At 40.9% G+C, this 19,227-nt stretch overlaps 1 protein-coding gene across 1 annotated transcript in view; it reads left to right on the forward strand.

Moving 5' to 3' along the window:
- Nucleotides 1-19,227, forward strand: part of cdh4 (cadherin 4, type 1, R-cadherin (retinal)) — a 203,578-nt gene that overhangs the window by 141,223 nt on the left and 43,128 nt on the right. Inside the window, exons 5-7 of the mRNA XM_062986402.1 lie at nucleotides 2,026-2,220; nucleotides 13,058-13,213; nucleotides 18,441-18,585. Of these exons, the coding sequence (XP_062842472.1) occupies nucleotides 2,026-2,220; nucleotides 13,058-13,213; nucleotides 18,441-18,585 (496 nt within the window). The remainder of the gene's footprint in view (nucleotides 1-2,025; nucleotides 2,221-13,057; nucleotides 13,214-18,440; nucleotides 18,586-19,227) is intronic.

A 19,227-nucleotide genomic window follows, 5' to 3' on the forward strand; every position in this document is an offset into this window, starting at 1 on the left:
AATCCAGCCTCTGCTATGCAGCCGCTGTTGGGCCTTTAACCCCGTCTGCTCCAGGGGTGCTGTACAACGTCTGACCACAACCTCCAAACTTTTAGCGTAGCCAGTTAGTCTTTCACTGCTGGGGATCCCCATTGCATTCGAAGAGGGTATATTCGCCTGCTCCACGCCCCTTCTGTCGAGTGCACAGTTTCTCAACCCCCATTCACCCGTGCCTCGGTGTATTCACACATGCACATGCGCCTCGGTCTGCTAACCAGGGTCCTTGCACAGCGTTTGAAGACCCCGCCTACTTAGTCCGGCCTTTTCCCACCCAGCAGACTCGGTGGCCAATTTTCTCTGCTGCAGGCACTGTCAACTGCCCGCTAGATGGTGCTCAGTTGACCTGTAGCAGAGCCGCGATTGGAACCGGGGTGTTCAGAATCTCAGCGCTGGTGTGCTAGTGGAATATCCCAACTGTGCCACCTGGGCGTCTGTAGTTTTAGAGTGTTAGAGTGGTAGTTTAGTTTGCCTGTTTAAGAAATTGGAAACCATATACAGTAACCATAGGTGTTATTGAGTGTAAATGGATGTAAGTGTAAGTGGGTACGTGAGGCTCTGCAGTGGACTGGTGTCTTGTCCAGGCTATGCTTACTTCTTGCACCCAGTTTTATATGATGAATGATGGGACAGGCTTAAGGAGTTCCTGAAGTTAAATATAGAGTGACAGCAGGAAGTGTCTTAAAAGAACTAAATAAAAGAAAATAAAGATAATGTGAGTAATGGGTGACTGATCCAGTCCCAGTTTAGACATTGTTGAAATCCACACAAGTCATCTGCTAGGATTTTAAACGCTGCGTAGCGTAACCCTGGCTCCGACTCGACAGCAGATGGACGTTTCCGTCCTTGTTAGAACGCAGCCAGTTGAGATGGACTGCCAGTTTTTGACAGTCCATTTCCTCTCAGCGTCGCTCTAAAAATGACACTTTGCAGATCCAGGATTCAATCGATCATTAGTCTGTTTAATGTCGTTTCCAACAGCGTAGAACGTCGTAAAGTCAGTCATACCGAGCAGTCGTTCGCTTCAGCGCCGGGCATCTGTTTCTTCTCCGTTTCCTGGATGCAAAGAATCTGACAATGACACCAAGCGACAAAAATAAAAGACCCTTTCAAGACTCTCTCTGAATAAAAAAAAGAAAATCTATGCAGTCTGGAACAACTGTGAATTGAAAAAGAAAAGTGCATTCACTTGTAAGCGATGGCAGCCTTGGACGTTTTGTTCTGCGTCTGTTCTTGTCTGCGGGTGAATTGCATCAGCTCAAGGTTGGTGCAAGTGGCAGAGGAACTAAAATAAAGAATTGCAAATCACATGATTGGAGGGTACATTGAGATTTCTCTCATCTTTAAGCTTATACATAAAAGCTGTAGTTTAAAAAGAGGTGATTTGTCTTAATCTTGAACCTTTGTATTGTTAAATAAAGGTTACTAAAACACGCTAGCACACCAGAGCTGACACTTTGAACTCGTCGGTTCAAAGCTCAGCTCTGCTACCGGCAGGCTGGGCGCCTACATGAACAACGATTGGCTGCTGTTTAAGGGAGGGTACCGGAGGGGATTTTTTTCAGAACCGATGCAATTGCGACCTCTGATGACTGGTTTATGGCGCCTGCACAGAGTCGACGGATAATGTGATCAGGGTGTGACTCTCCGTACACAAAGCTGATCCACATATGAACTCACCTCTGTTGAAAAGATGCAGTCAGCTAGTGCACACATGTCAGAGGGGGTGTGTGTTAGTCACGGCTCTCCTCAACCAGGGTGGAGATCAACATCAGTAGAGAGGAAGCTTAATGCAATACAGTGATCGGATACGTCTAGACTGGGAGGAAAATTAGGGGGAAAAAATAAAGGTTACTCTGTTTTAGTTTAATTGTTTTGGTACATCTAGATCTGCAGATCAAGGATTCAATTATTTGGGTATCAAATGTCAAATGGTTATCAATATTCACTGTTCACCGTTTGTTCACTGGTCCTGTTTGTCTTTCCCAGATCGGCGATGAAGCCGGTTTCCACCTCCGATCCCACCACATCCACCAAGCAAACCCTAAACTCATCACGTTCCCCCGTCGACACCAGCGAGGCTCCTCTACCAACGGTCTGCGTCGACAGAAAAGAGACTGGGTCATTCCACCCATCAACGTGCCCGAGAACTCCAGAGGACCCTTCCCACAGATGCTCGTCAGGGTGAGTGACTGGCATCTTATGTTCTTCAAGCAGCATCCGATATCTGCGATGCCTTCCCGAGCGGGTTCATCTTAAAACTTTGATGGAGATGATACGTTGTTTTGCCTCACGCTGAGAAAAACTGATACACTCTGGATTTAAATAATAGATGAAAAACTCTATCAGTTTCTTTTCTTGAAAATTCCGTGATTGTTCTGAGGAGCATTCGGTCGAGTGGAAACCGAACTTTCTTGCTAGTCCCAGAGTGAAATATACACAGGTAGCTTCACAGTACATGAAAGAAATCGATTCTTCACCTCAGTCAAGGCTTGTGGAATGTGGAAATAGGGGAATTTAGGAATTTCTTCCTTAAGAAAGGAGAAGGAAGGTCAGGAAGATGAAGGAGGTTTTTTATAGTCGTTATAGCGTTTGAGGTCCTTCATAATTCACGGCCATTAAAATTACGTCACAAACCATGAAATGAGCCTTTTCCTGTGTGATACGCAAATTGCTGTGAAATTCAAAATTTAGGGTTTGTATTTTGCGATTTAACATTTGTAATTCACGTAGCGTTCAAGGACCTCACATTTACTGGCTAATTTGCAATCCTACGGCAATTCAGTTAGCAATTGCTTAGTCAAGATGTCGAAGTGTAAAGCAGCTAAAAACACGACTGAGTTTGGAAAACTCCCAACCAATTCTGTGGACGCACAGAATGGGGGGGGGGGGGGGTGTCTGGGCATCAAAACACTCACTTTCTTAATGGTTTATCCATTAAGTGCTGGAGCTTATCCCAGCTTTTCAGTGGGCCCAAGGCACGCGGTAACACCCTGGACGGGACGCCAGTCCATCGCAGGGCAGTCACACACACACACACACATACACACACTCACCTATAGGGCAATTCAGTGTCTCCAATGAACCTGACTGCATGTTTTTGGACTGTGGGAGGAAACCGGAGCTCCAGAAGGAAACCCACGCAGACACAGGGAGAACATGCAAACTCTGCACAGAAAGGACCCGGACCGATATCGAACCCAGGACCTTCTTGCAGTGAGGCGACAGTGCTACCCACTGCGAAGGTAGCTGAACTGTGTATTGTAGCTTCCGTTTATTCTTGACTGACTTGAAATGTGGCTCTTTTCTTTGAAAATCTTTGAAATTTGTGATTTTTGAAGGTTGTTTATATACTTTTGGCCATATAGTTTATTCTTTATTTGTTGTGTGGGCTTTCCATAGGTACTTTGGTTGCCTTCCTCTTGGTGAATCAGGAAATATGTGCACGTTAATTAGTTAAGTCTTGATGGTTAATATTATACTGATCCTAATTTTCACAATATGGCCAAAAGTTTGCGGACCACATTTCTAATTATTGAGTTTATGTATTTAAGGCGCACACGTCGCTACCAGGTGTATAAACATCATTTGCATATATTTAATGATGTGCCTTCAGCTTTAGGAGAGGGTTTTCTGTTGCAGAATTACAATGCCTCTGTGCACAGAGAGTTGGGTGTGGAGATATGCTAATGACGTCCTGACTTTATAACCACTGAACACCTTGTCAGTTACGATCCAAGCGTTATTGTCCGGCATCAGCGGCTGAACTCAGATGCTCTTTGATTGAATAAGCACACTTGAAACGGTTTTGAAATAGGCTGTCCGACAAACTCATGATCAGGTGTCTACATGATTTGGTCATATAGTGAATTTTGGGGTGTATTTATATATTAGATTGATACAGAAACACTACACCACAGCCTCTGCAACAGCTCTGTATGTGTGAAAGCTCGACTCTGTCTTATCAGCCTCTCCTGCCAGGCTGAGGCTCCAGAGGACCGTCCTCATCCTCACGTATTTCCTCCCGCCTGTTTGTAGTTCCCAAATAACACCGAGGGATTACAGCAATCTCATTCCACACATACAAACACTAAACCCAGAGAGGCCAGATTAACTAACTAACCTCAAACCACCCGCCATGATAAAGCCTGTGTGTGTGTGTGTGTGTGTGTGTGTGTGTAGCAGCTTGGAATCAGTGTGAGAAATGTTTCGATAACCTCGTCTCCACCTTTGGCATTTAAGACATTTCACATTAACAGGCTCCAATCTGAGTGGTTACATCACAAGTGCTACACTACGTGGCCAAAAGTATGTGGACACGTCTCCTAATTATTACGTTCAACACACACCCATTCACATACACACACCCATTCACCTATAGGGCAATTCAGTGCCTCCAACTAACATGACTGCACGTCTTTGGACTGTGGGAGGAAACCGGAGCTCCCGGAGGAAACCCACGCAGACACAGGGAGAACATGCAAACTCGGCACAGAAAGGACCCGGACCGCCCAGCCTGGGGATCGAACCCAGGACCTTTCTTGCAGTGAGGCGACAGGGCTACCCACCGAGCCACCGTGCCACCCAAGCTAATAGCATGGGTCAACTCTGTGCTTCAATTAATGGATGTCCTAGTAATAATTCTGCTTCAATGAACGTAAGCAGAAAAGCGGAAAAGATGCAGCGGTCATCGAAGTGAGACACAACGATTGTGTCAAATGACCTGAAAGTAAAAATCTCATCTCATCTCTAGAGCCAACTATGACCTGAGAGCTCTCATCACTTCCTCCGGCTCTTTTCTCCCTCTGGACCACTCTGTTCATTCTTCATGATTTCTGTTCGCTCCTCTCCTGCAGCATCACCCTCCTATTCATCCGACGAGCACTCGGAGTATTCGCTAACATAAAAGCTGGCTGATTTTGGCTCAGCACACTGTGTTCTGCAGCACAGCTATGAGTTAATGGACTGTACAAGTGTGTGTGTTTGGGAAGGGGGGGTGCAAATTTATCGGAAGCAGGCAGTAAATTATATATTCACTTCTTTCATGTTTGGAAGGGAGTTTGCGTGCATTGTGCACTGGTTGGGTTTTTATTTACATTTTTTTGGAGGTAATAGAAGGTAAACAAAGTGCAAACAGTGATAAATGCTCGCCGCCATGTTTATTAGATTAGTCGACGGAGCTGTGTTTATCTCTGTGCTCTATCTGATTAGGACAGGAACGTTTGTGCCTCATACCAAAGCAAGGTGCTTTACAGCTCTGATGAAAAGAAGTAATTATAATCGAAAATGTGATTAATTCAGGACTCACATTATATAATAAACGCATTATATGAAGTTCTTCAAGAGAAAGGAAGCAAAAATTAAACTAGTTAAAGAAGGAAAAATCTGCCTCTGTCCTCATACCAAAAATGCTCTGGTTGGTGAAGGAATTTAAAATGGAATAAAAAATAATTCATTATAACCTTGTTTTTAATTCTCTTTTGATTTATAGTTCATGTTTTTATTACTTTATTTTGGAGAGTTTATTTTGGAGAGTTATATTTCCATTAGTTGCAGTGCTACTAGAAATCTAGAAATCCAGTATTGTTAAATTATTATTATTATAAAAATTACTATCATTATTACTGAGTGGGTTTCCTCCGGGAGCTCCGGTTTCCTCCCACAGTCTAAAAACATGCAGTCAGATTAATTGGAGACACTGAATTGCCCTATAGGTGAATGTGTGTGTGTGTGTGTGTGTGTGTGTGTGTGTGTGTGTATGTGTTTCTGCCCTGCGATGTACTGATGAATAGGCTCCTCACCCCCTTCGTTTCTTGTGGTTGCGGTGGTAGCTCAGCAGTTAAGGGCAGTTAAGGCACACACATGATTCCATAAGGGCCAGCAAATCAGATAGTATTTAGGACCAAAATAAAGCCATGAAGTCCAAGGAATTGTCAAGTAAACTCACAAAATTAGACTCCCTGACTACTGAAGCATGTATTATGTTAAATAATGTACCCTTGGTTGGTTGGTTTGCTTGGTTTCCAAATTTCAGACTGCCTCACAAAGACTATTGATAAGGAGCTGAATGAAATGAGTTTCCATGACAGAGCAGTTATGCACAAGCCGAAGATCATCATGCACAAAGCTACAGTACATGATGGTTGAATACAGCTCTGCAGAGGTGAAAACACTTACTTTGATGCTTCACCATCTGGCAGTGCACTGGAGAAATGGATTTAGCAGATACCCTTAGATTGCTATTGCCATCATTGTGCCAAAAACGTTCGGTGGTGTAGCGTTAATGGACAGGGACTGAGAATGTCTTAGTGGACGAGTGCAGGAGCTGGCATGTGTGGAAGTTCAGCTCTTCATGAAGGAATAGTTTAAAGTTAAGTAAGGAAGAACATGACTGGCCTGAACAGAGACCTGACCTCAAATCCATCTGACAGCTGAAATTAATTGGAAGGCTTACTGTGAGCAGGACTTATCAGCAGGCCGTATCATTTGCTGACCTCACTAGCCCTCGTCCCTTCTCATCTCAAGAAGCTTAGCACTCTGTACTGTTACGTTTCTAACAATTCCAAACACTCACATTTATATGCCAACTAAATCAAACATGCATCATTATTTTTAGTCCAGGTGAAGTAAAAACGAATAATAATTTGAGGTGCATGTCTGTTCCTTCACCACCCATTGATCTTTAGCAGACGTGACTTCACACATCATCAGCTGCCAGTCTAAGTGAAATCGAATATCCATGTTAATCTTTGACAGAGTGTTAAAAAATTTCATGCAATCTGTTATTTATTTATTTCCAGTCACTACTTTGGTTTGGCGTTGTTTTGGGTGGATACAGAGTCTGGAAACCCTCTGGACAGGGTGCCGGTCAACATTTGAAGAGTTATCACATATAGACATGCTTTTTATAAAGTCTTGCATCGTGAGTCTTGCAACTGTGATTTTAGGTTTATAAGGATTGGTCTGGTAAATAAACGATGCCTGTCAATTGCATAATATATAGAGTATACGGAGTATTGTGAATATTGACTGCAATGTTTTAAACTGTATCTAAAGGTAGGCTTCAGGAATGTTGTACATTGACGCAAAGGATATAAATTTATAACCTATATAATAATATTAGCTTATCAACTTTGATGTAAATACAGACAACTTGCATATTTACAAATACACCCAGTTCCAGGGACTGACCGAAAACATGTCAGGTTAAGCTATCTGTGTTGACCTGTAAAACTCTTTATAGCATCAATTATACATCGACCAGACATAACATTTATGACCACTGACAGGTGAAGTAAAAAACACTGGGGCTACATAGCCGCAGACCAGTCAGCCCATGCTGACCCCATCCACCGCCGAAAGCACCAACAATGGGCACGTGAGTCGGCGGAGGAAGTGTGATGCTTTGGGTAATGTTCTGCTGGGAAACCTTGAGTCCTGCCATCCATGTGGATGTTACTTTGACACGTACCACCTACCTAAGCATTGTAGCACACCATGTTCTCTCTTTCATGGAGACGTTATTCCCTGATGAGTGTGGCCTCTTTCAGCAGGATAATGCGCCCTGCCACAAAGCAAAAATGCTTCTGGAATTGTGGTTTGAGATCTCAATCCAGTCGTGCATTTGTGGGACGTGCTGGACAAACAAGTCAGATCCATGGAGGCCCCACGTCACAACTTACAGAGGTTAAAGGATCTGCTGCTGACATCTTGGTGCCAGATACCACAGCACACCTTCAGGGGTCTAGTGGAGTCCATGCCTTTGACGGGTCAGGGCTGTTTTGGCAGCAAAAAAGGGACCAACGTAATATTAGGAAGGTGGTCATAATGTTATGCCTGATGGGCGTATATGTAGATATTGTAGCCAACGAGAAAACAGACAAGCTGGGTACTATGGGACCATGAAGCTCATCAAGTAGTTAAAATACAATAATAAGACACCAGAGAAATCAACATAATACTCGTCAAACATGCTAATTCTTATTAACATTCTTATTAATATCTACAGGTCATGCATCCGTGTTAACTGTGTGGCTTCCACAGCTTCTTGTGATTGTCAGACAGAGATTTATAATTATTAAGGAAGTTATTAGCACCTCACACATTATATTTAGTTGTTGTTTTGAGGTAACGTTATTTTTTTAATGTCGTTTCACATTATCAGCAGATACATACATCACTTTTCTTACTGTTATTATTCGTGTTGGTGCTTTACTTACCAGGCAGATTGTACATCGTCCTCATACACACACCGTGGGAGAGAATAAAAGTCATTATACTGCTGTGCTGTTCCAGAGTTGTCATCTTTATTAAAAGACAGGGGCAAAAAAGTGCTGGCCCCTACCCCACCAATCCATTCTCATTATATGGGCATAAGAGACTTTTCTAATGGCTATATTTGCACAATTGGGCATCGGGGGATTAAAGTCATTGCCAGTGTCTGGAGGAAGCTGTTTTAATTCCATAAGCTACACCATATTTGGTGTCTGGCTCTCTTTTTAATTGCCTGGCTAATGCTATAATTGAGTTTTTGATTCTCTTCTTAGCCCCCATTAATATTAATTCATTTTCTAATTAACTAATTTCAACACTGCTGTATAGAAGCTACATCCAGCCTGAAATTGAAGCATGAAGGCAAACTGTAATGTGTAGATGTTTGTTACTGACGTACACGCAGAAGTAGGATTAATTATCCATCAGTAATGCAGTATTTTATACAGAAACAACTGAATAATTACATTCCCTGTGGCTCATGTGGTGTAAATGAGTTCTCAGGGTTTTTGCGACACATTTTTTAAAAAACAAAATAAATATAGTTGATGTTAAAGGCTTACTGTGAGCAGGCCTTATCATTTCCTGACCTCACTAGCCCTTGTCCCTTCTCATCTCAAGAAGTTTAGCACTCTGTACTGTTACGTTTCTAACAATATACGTATATATATATATATATATATATTAAAATATATAAAATAAAAAATATATTTATATCAAAATAAATATAGTTGACGTTAAATATGAGTAAATGTAGCAACAATTCAGCCGTACAGTAACATGTTTATAACTGTTTTGTGGGGTAAAGAATCTGTAAGAATACTTTAGCAAATACATGAATATTTTACACCTTCTGGTATTTAGAGTAAAGCTCCATGACCAAACTTAGAAGTTTTAAATAAGCACATCATCATTCAGACTACAGACATTTATTATATGGCTTAAATTACTGCATTTAGGTTTTCCATTGACACACATTGAAATCAAGTGTATAAAATCAATCTAAAATAAATATAATATATAATTTTTAGCATGACTGTGCATCTGAGCACAAATTAATGTCCATAAAAATAGTTTGGTGTGAAGAAACTGCTGTGGCATGTAAATTTTTTTCTCCAGTTTTATAAATTAAGCAAATAAATAAACAGGATGCACTAAAATTAGAGGAAATGACAGTGTTATACTTGTATAATGCATAATAACACATTTGCACTGTAGTGTAATAAATGAAACTACTATTTAAATGTATTTGTGGGCATTGTTTCAACATAGTCATGGTTAAGGTTAGTTAACCTTACTAACAAGGCTCATAAATTCCCTCAGGATAAATAAAGTATCTATCTGTCTGTCTGTCTGTCTTTCTGTCTGTCAATCCATTCATCCATTTGTCAATCATCGGTAAAGTTGTCAGCTATGTAATTGTACAGTTATTTAAATCTAACAACAGATAGGTTCAGATTTTGAGAAATCACAAGCTGGTAGGCAGTTAGACTCAATTCAAGTACATGTACAACTGTCTAAACGCTGTAAATACACAATAGGATGGACTGTCTTAACCGCTTATCCAATCAGGGTTGCGGGGGGGGGGGGGCAATTCAGTGTCTCCAATTAACCTGGCTGGGAGGAAACCGGAGCCCCCAGAAGAAAACCCACGCAGACACGGGGATTGAACCCAGGACCTCCTTGCTGTGAGGCGACAGTGCTTATGTTTTATTCTATGTTTTAAAAATACCAGTCTTTGAAATGTGAATTTGTTCATAAGTAAAATACAGGCACCATAAACACTGACAACATTTGGTCAATCTACAAGACAAAAGGTCAAACATGTCCAGGAGCAGTTGCTTTGATTACCTAATAAAACTGATTTTTAAACCAAATCTAAGTGCATTATGCGACAGCCCTAGACGAACCGTTTTCTCAAACAACATTTACAGTTTATATTCAAACCCTGTGCTGTGCTTTAATATTTATCTTTTTTTTTTTTAGTCATTTTTATGATTGTTTTACTGCTCAGCTCATAACCCTGACATTTTAGACTTATTTATATTCCAACATAATCTCCGTCCTTCATCCCGCCGTCTGTTATTTCTGTTTATGGTTTTATCGCTTGTCATTTTGTTTAGTGGCTGGAATCTAACTCTTAAACTCCAGGGGTTTCAGGTTTATACACAGAATTTATGGTTATTAAGGTTCAAAAGAAATTCATTCATTTATTTACATTTGCGTCATTTGGCAGACGCTTTTATTCAAAGTGACTTACAGTTATGACTGAACACGATTTGATCAGTTGAGGACCCAACAGTGACAACTTGGAGGTGGTGGGGCTTAAACATGCAAACTTCTGATTACTAGTCCAGTACCTTAACCATTGAGCTACCACTGCCCTTACATTCAGTCATGTCTGTTTTACCACTGCTTTGTCATTTTCAGGTCACAGGAGTCTAATTTACTGGGTGAAAGATGGGCAACACCCTGGACCGGTTGCTTGTCCATCACATGCCAAACACACACACACACACACACACACACACACACTCACTCACTCACTCACTTTCTTAACCGCTTATCCAATTAGGGTCTTAGCATTTGTGCTGGAGCCTATCCCAGCTTTTCCATGGGCGCAAGGCACACAGTAACACCCTGGCCGGGGCGCCAGTCCATCGCAGGGCAGACACACATACAGACACACCCATTCACATATAGGACAATTCAGTGTCTCCAATTAACCTGACTGCATGTTTTTGGACTGTGGGAGGAAACTGGAGCTCCCGAAGGAAACCCATGCAGACACGGGGATCGAACCCAGGACCTTCTTGCTGTAAGCCAACAGTGGTACCCACCGAGCCACTGTGCCACTCTAATACTTCAGTCTAGTAGAGCTAAATACTCACAAACAAGCCTGCATTATGTACTATGTACAGCTGTCCAAAAAATGACAAAACAGTGATTTATAACCTATTAAGAGCACGGTGGCTCGGTGGGTAGCACTGTCGCCTCACAGCGAGAAGGTCCTGGGTTCAGTTCCCAGGTGGAGCAGTCTGGGTCCTTTCTGTTTTATCGCTGCTTTATCCTGGTCACGGTCACAGCGGGTCTGATTCTACAAAACATATTTCCTACCTTTATTCAGTAGAGATGATCAACTAATCAAAAGCACTGCTGGATTGCAGCTTGTGTAACTGAAATGAAATCAATAAAAATGTAAAAGGTACAAGAAAAACTCTTTATATAATAATAGGTATTCATGCCATCAGCCTTCAACCTCAGTACAGAAATAGAACATCCAAGTACAAATGTGATATGTTTTTTTTACAAATAAAATCATTCCTAGTGGGCTGAGAAACAAAACCTCAAAAACAAGAGGATGTGTTCACGCTTCTGTGTGGGCTGCAAAGGTCTCTGAATTCTTTCCTCGCGTTTTAAATATGGAAATGCTGTGTTTAGTTAAAGCATGTGGTTATACTGTATGGTGTCCACACTGTTAAAGCAGAGAGATGGAATGGTATTTTATTTAATGAGTTATTTAGTGTCTTTTATGTCGGGATATAAGGAACCTCAGCTGAACTGTAATCAGAAGCTTGCTGAAGGAGGCTAATTAGCCAGCAGTGTTTCTTGTTTGATTAGTCAAATGTAGGCATTTTTAAATCCTTTTTTTATTAAGTGGAACAGCTTGGGTGTGTTACAGCTTTTACACTGAGCCACGTTGATGACATTTGCTTTGTGAAGACCAGCTTCATGTTTTATTAATTTATACTTTGGCTAAAAATGTGTGTTAATATTGTGTTTGATTTTGTTTCCTCAGATTGTCAGTGCTGATTTATCCAAAACTTGGTTGAGAGTTTGAATCCCAGCTCTGCCACTGCAGTTACAATGATATGGTGGTGGTGTGTTAGTGTGTGTTGTGCTGGTATGAGTGGATCACTGTCTCTGCTGGACTGAGAAAAGTCCACCAACCAAAAACATCCAGCCAACAGCGCCCCACTGATGAAGGTCTAGAAGATGCCCGACTCAAACAGCAATAGATGAGCGATCGTCTCTGACTTTACATCTACAAGGTGGACCAACTAGGTAGGAGTGTCTAATAGAGTGGACAGTGAGTGGACACGGTATTTAAAAACTCCAGCAGCACTTCTGTGTCTGATCCACTCATACCAGCACAACACACACTAACACACCACCACCATGTCAGTGTCACTGCAGTGCTTAGAATCATCCACCACCTAAATAATACCTGTGGAGGTTGCCGAAGGGGGATTCCTCATAACTGATGCAATTATGACCTCTGCTGGCTGATTATTGACGCCTGCACAGACACGGTGGATAATGTGATCAGGGTGTGTCTCTCTACACAAAGCCGATCCACTTATGAACTCGCCTCATGCAGGTGAAAAGATGCGGTCGGCTACTGCACACATGTCGGAAACGGCGTGTGTTAGTCAGTGGAGGTCAACATTGGGGGAAAAATGCAACAACAACAAAATAATTAATTAATTGAAATATTTCAAAACAAAATCATAAGCTGTAGCAGACAACCAGATAGGAAGTCGGGAAGTCAGAGCTAAGTCCCAGGTATGCTTTAAAAGTGTTGCCTCCCAGGTGTAGTGAGCAACGTTTGATGAGACACAAGTAACGCTTTGAGAGAGAACGTTTAAATTAAATATCTAATTTGTAAATTAAATCAGACTTTAAAAAGTGTGATTGTTTTGATTCATTATTGACACATTATTCATTGTACCAGTGTTTCTGTCCGCAGATCCGATCAGACCAGGATAAAGACATTGAGATTCGTTACAGCATCACTGGAGCCGGAGCTGATCAGCCACCCAGCGATGTGTACATCATCGACCCTATAACCGGGAAAATGTCAGTCACCAAACCTCTGGACAGAGAGCTCAGAGCCTCCTACCATGTAAGTCTGAACAGCCGTAATACTTTCCAATATTTTTATTTATATAAATTTTTTTATATTATATATATATTTTTTTTAAACACGTTTCCAGTCGGAGTAATGTTCCCTGTAGCTGCTAATCAGCCTGGACAAATTAGCTAATGTCTGTGGGTTGTGTGGCAGCCAGTAGCACTGGAAACATTGCAAGACTAAGTCCAGGCTGTCGCACAGGACCCATTGTGACCCAGACCACAATAAACGAACTAGGAATGAAATGTTCATATTTTGAATATACAGCGGTATTTTGAAACTCGCCGTCAGTCGGTTCTGGAAGTGACGTTGAGTTACAAGGTATTTTTTCCCATAAGGACGTTTGGGAAACCTGTTAATGTGTTCCATGGTCCTGTGGAACATTTTTTTTTTGGTTTATGTAAAATAATGGGGTTGTTTTTGCCACTTTGCACAAAAAATCTAAGCTATAAGACAAGTTTAAAAGTGAAACAGCAGCTGAACTCCAAATGTTTGTAGTGTTTTTATATTGTTTGACAAAACTGACGCGTGAACTTGTAAATCACATTTAATTAGACCTATAAATAATGTGACTCGGCTGTAAACGTACACAGCAATCCATCCGCTTACTCCAAAATTTTGAGCATCTGCGGTTCACTTTTCTCCGACGCGACCTGTCTTCTACCGAACAAAAGACAAATTTATTTGGCTGCTTGTGAGGCGAAATTGGTGTGTATTGAATACACAAAACACAAAAACAAAGACATTTCTGTCTATTCTTCTTGGTTATGTGCCCTGCTGCTACTTCTATCTTCAGACCTTTCTGTTTATGAGCTTTTCTTTTGAAGAATGTGACACGAGGGCGAGCGAGCAGGTGGAAATTGCTTTGACAGAGTGGATTTCTGTGCAGTTAGTCACTTGTATGAGGTTTGGTGGCACGGTGCGGATTAGCATAAAGTGTGTGTGTGTGTGTGTGTGTGTGTGTGTGTGTGTGTGTGTTTAAGAGAGATTGCTGGCGTGTACTTGTCAGGAATAATAAGCCTGAGTGTCAGTGTGTTCTGACTCGACTGAGGAAATGAGGAACAGCGTGACCCTGCCCTCCATGTGTCATAACGTGCCATGAAACATCTAGAGATCAAATTCTGGGTTACCTCTCAATCCAGTTACCTCTCTTTATATTACTTTTACCATATAGGGTCTGTCTGAAAACATACTGATCTCTGTAGCTATATAGACGCATTTTGTCATCCTACATTCTTGAGAAGAAGGCATGTCTAAATTCTTAGATACCTTAAAATGCTGCCTACTGAGGTGCCTTAATTCTGAGCGATATTCTGACTGCATAATGAAGGGGCGCTCGATACTTCCTCAGCACTGAAGGCAATCCCAGCATTCAGTGTGGCACAACTTTTCTTTTTCCCAGACCTCATCCCAGTTTAACTTAGGAATTAAACCAGTGTCTGATCTCACTGTCTGATAAACGTTTGACTTATGTGCACAAATTCCCACACGCAAGTTCAAAATCTTGTGGAAAGTCTCTTCAGAAGAGTGAAGGCTGTTATAGCTGCAAGAGGAAGGGCTACTTCAACAGATTCATTAGGAATAGTATTTCATTTTTATTGGAAATACAGTGGTACCCTGAAATTCAACGTCAATTGGTTCTGGGAGTGGCGTTGAGTTTTAAAGGTGTTGAGTTTTAAGGTATTTTTTCCCATGAGGATGAATGGGAAACCTGTTAATGCGTTCCATGGTCCTGTGGAACTGCATATATACACTGATATACTATATATATATATATATATATACACTGAAAATAACACAAATATAATATGAAAACACTGAACAAATGCAGATTCGTCTCATATTCGCACTTTGATGATCATGCCGAGCGCTGAACAAAGCGGCGGTCGCACACTTGTTGAGTTTAAGGGTACAAATTTCTCGCTGAAGGGCGTTGAGTTTCAAAGATTTCGAGTTTAAGGGACGTTGAGTTACAAGGTACCACTGTATATTGATGCACACTAGATGAATTTGACTAGTTCATCTAACTAGTAATAAGCTGTTTTGCCCTCATTTCTAGCAAGTACATAAAAGCAACCATGGTAGTGTATGAATGTGTAAGTCAAACATTGGCGTCGAGTCACTCCTGAAGAGCTTACTGACTTAGCGATGCCACCTGTCCAAGCTGCCAGTCTGTCAAATTCCTGCCTGCCTGCCTCGCTAAGCCGTTTTCTCCACAAAGCTCCAGAATATCTCCTAAAGCGACGTGAGCACAGGAGCAGTTGATTACATGCTTGGAGGACCGGGGCTTCCATGACTGAGCAGCAGCGTACAAGTGGAGGGAAATCTTAACGCCTCAGCGTACAGTCAAATTCTACTGAAGTTTGTGGCAAAAGTTCTGGAAGGTTCTTTGCTGTTTCAGCACGGCAGCATCCTGTGCACGATGTGCAGTCCATACAAATGAGTTTGTCATGTTTAGTGTTAAATAGCTGAACTGAACTCCATTCATCCACGGAAATGAATTGGAATGCTGACGACAGGCGGATTTTATCTCCCACCCACAGTGTCCAATGTTACTGATGATTTTTGTGGCCTGATGGATGCAAAAGCATGCTAGCAGAGTTCTATATACAATGCTGGGGTACAGTGCATTCCCAGGGTTAACTGGTGTAACTGGTTAGAGGCTGTGTGCCAGTGGTGACTCCGTGCCCCTTGATTTGATGTTCGTACATCGAGCTCTGGATTTCTTCATTTTGTTTCTTGGTATTCCAACTTACTGAGCACCTTGTTTGAGCTAATTTAACATCGTTAAATTGTAAAAATCACAAGTGTACACTGTCTAGTCCACCCCTTTCATACAACATATAGTCAGCAGTCAATTTTCGAGAACTCGCTGATTACTCAAATAATATTTCAAAATATATTTAGAAAAAATATTATTAAATATTTAATATTTTATATAAAATGTTAAATATATTTAAGATAAAAATAAAACAAAAATAAATTAAATAAATTTTAAAAAATTAATAAAAAATAAAATATTTAAATATATATTTAGTAATATAGGTTATGTAAAAATTATATATATATATAGAGAGAGAGAGAGAGATTTGCGTGTGTGTGTGTGTGTATAGAGAGAGAGAGAGAGATTTTACATAAATTATATATTATACATAAACTATGACATTATTCTAATATAATAATATTTATAAATATATTTAGGCTTGCTCTGGAATAAATATTTCATTAGATAGGTCCATCTCTTGTTTTTTCTGTCTATTTTTTTATTTAACTTTATTTATTGTTTTTATTATTATTAATTCAATTTATAATTTTTTACTTTTATTTATTTATTGCTTAACCAGCTTCATTTACCAGTTATTTTAGTACAATATTTTTTTGGTACATTATTTTGGCTATTTTCGGAAGAGACGCGAGCCGGGTGGACTGTGGTCAGTGGTCAGCGTGTGTGCGTGAGCGTGTGTGTATTTTATTGATGAAGAGGTTGTAGGCCAGCTGAGTTGGCAGCCGCTTCCTCAGATGGGAATCTCACATCCATCACTCTCTTTCTGTCTCTGTTCCAGATCTGCTCTCCAGCATACTAATGATGCTATAAAGTTACACATTTGCACCCCGCACAGTGGGGCTCCATTGATCAAAGATGTAGTGCCTCAGACCAATAAGATACCACACATACACTCCCCACCCTCGTGGCTCGGGCTGCTGAACGAGGAGTTCACATTTTGACTTTTATTTAGTCGGGTGATTTTTGATTCTATGCTACAAGCACAAGAGATAGAAAAACATGAAACAGACCTGACTAGTAAAATATTCACTCCAGAGCTTACTTAACTTTAAAAATGGCACTGTTTTAAAAATGTATTTGTGTTTTTGTTATTATTTGTTAATAATATTACGATTAAAATGGTAATAGGTATCTCACAGATGCTGTCAGGATTTGGGTTATCAGGGTATGATTATAATACAATTATGCATGCTCATTTATGCGTCTTAATTATATACATATTAGGATATTTTTATGTGTGACCACTTGTTGCTTTTTATATCCTGGACAGTTTTCCGCTTCCACCAGGAAACACTGGCCACAGGGCTGGAATTCCCTGCACAGGGCACCAATCTATTGCAGGGCTTCAGCCTTGAACATGACATAGGCAATCCTGTCTATGTAGACGCCCAGTCGGCCTACCTGGGTTTGAATCTCAACGGTGGTGGATTCCCAGTCGGCCGACCTGGGTTTGAATCTCAGTGGTGGTGGGCCACTGTAATAGACCGCTGCGCCACCCAATCGATTGATCAATGTAAATAAATAGCATGCTTTACCTGATGTAAAATATACAATACAAGCCAGTATTGGCTGGTTGATCGTCTTGGATGGTGTCCACTATCTATTGCTGGGTTAAGTTGGTCAAAAAACACGAACACTCCTTGGTGAGCTGTGAGAATCAGCAAAGACACAACAAATGCTGAGATTAAACGCATAGAGCAAACACAACCAGTACTGGCTGGCACCTAGTACAATACCTGTTGTGCCATCGTAGTGTAATTTACTTACATCAAAATCTTCATATAAAATTCATAAAGGCGGCTAATTTCTTCCAGCTTTTGAAATATTTCACGTTACTTAATACAAGATTTCTAAATGATCATTTGTGCCAGTTTGTTATGCAGTTGCACAATACCTTCTTTTTTTAATTAGGAAAACGTGTTAGTGTATAAATAAATAATTCAGAATTGCTCTGTTTTAATAAAAGCCTTCGTTTTCTTACTATAATATCTGCAAAAGATTTAAACAATGATAAAGCATTTTCTTATTCCTAATCTTTCTCTCATTCTCTCTCTAGTTCAATCTATTCTGAGAATGCATTCTCTGCCACTCTCTCGTTTGTATAACGTAATCTGACTTACCTTCAGCTGCTTTCCGGAACCTTACCAAAATACGCCGGGGTGAAATGAAAAGGCTCGTGTGAACATAATTCCTCTTTTCCTGTCCCCAAGAGCCTTATACATTAACTTACTAAAATGGCTAATAGAAAGTCAGCCTGCAGTCTGGTACCAGATTCAGTATTTGCAGTGCTTTTAACATCACCCTGGTAAAAACAATACTTATTAGGTTCAAACATTGTGTGGTGGTGTATTATAAAGCCTCTTGAACAGGTTAAGATGTTATTCCAGTGTTATAAATGTGTTATAATTGTTTATAATGTCTGTTTTTTAACAGCTCAGAGCTCATGCAGTGGATGTTAACGGAAATCAGATGGAGCCTCCGATTGACCTGTACATTTACGTGATTGATATGAATGACAACAGACCTGAGTTCCAGAACCAGGTCTATAACGGGTCGGTTCCGGAAGGATCCAAACCAGGTATGTACAGACAGGGATGATAATGAGGTGTCTGTTATTTTCTAATGGCAAAACATTAGTATTGATTATACTGTGGCCACTTGCCAACATATGCCAACATGGTGAGTGGAATCATTTAAATAAGGTTAAAAAGCATTTGTTATGTAATAGAATCAGATAGAACTGTACAGCTTAAACAAACTGTACAGTGGTAGCCTAGTGGGTAAGGCTTTGGACTATCAATAGAAAGGTTGAGAGTTTGAATCCCAGCTGCCATGCAGCTTTTGTTGGGCCCTTGAGCAAACCCCCTAATCCTATATATACGTATATGTAACAAAAAATCCCGGTACGAATCTCGGCTTTGCTACCGGTCGGCTGGGCGCCATTTAGCGGGCACAATTGGCAGTGCCTGCAACAGACAAAATTGGCCACTAAGTCTGCTGTGTGGGAAAAAGGTGGCTGGGGTCTTCAGACACTGTGCAAGGACCCTGGTTAGCCGACAGAGGCACCTGTGCAGCAGTGGATGAGTGGATTAGAAGACTTCGCCTCGTAATCTATGTTCCAATTTGTCCCATATGTGCTTAGCAGGGTGAACATCAGGGCTCTGTGCAGTTCACCAAATTTCCTCAACACTTGTCCATGTCTATATGGTTTGGCTTGATT

The sequence above is a fragment of the Trichomycterus rosablanca genome, chromosome 24 (assembly GCF_030014385.1).
Source record: "Trichomycterus rosablanca isolate fTriRos1 chromosome 24, fTriRos1.hap1, whole genome shotgun sequence".
Taxonomy (NCBI): domain Eukaryota; kingdom Metazoa; phylum Chordata; class Actinopteri; order Siluriformes; family Trichomycteridae; genus Trichomycterus; species Trichomycterus rosablanca.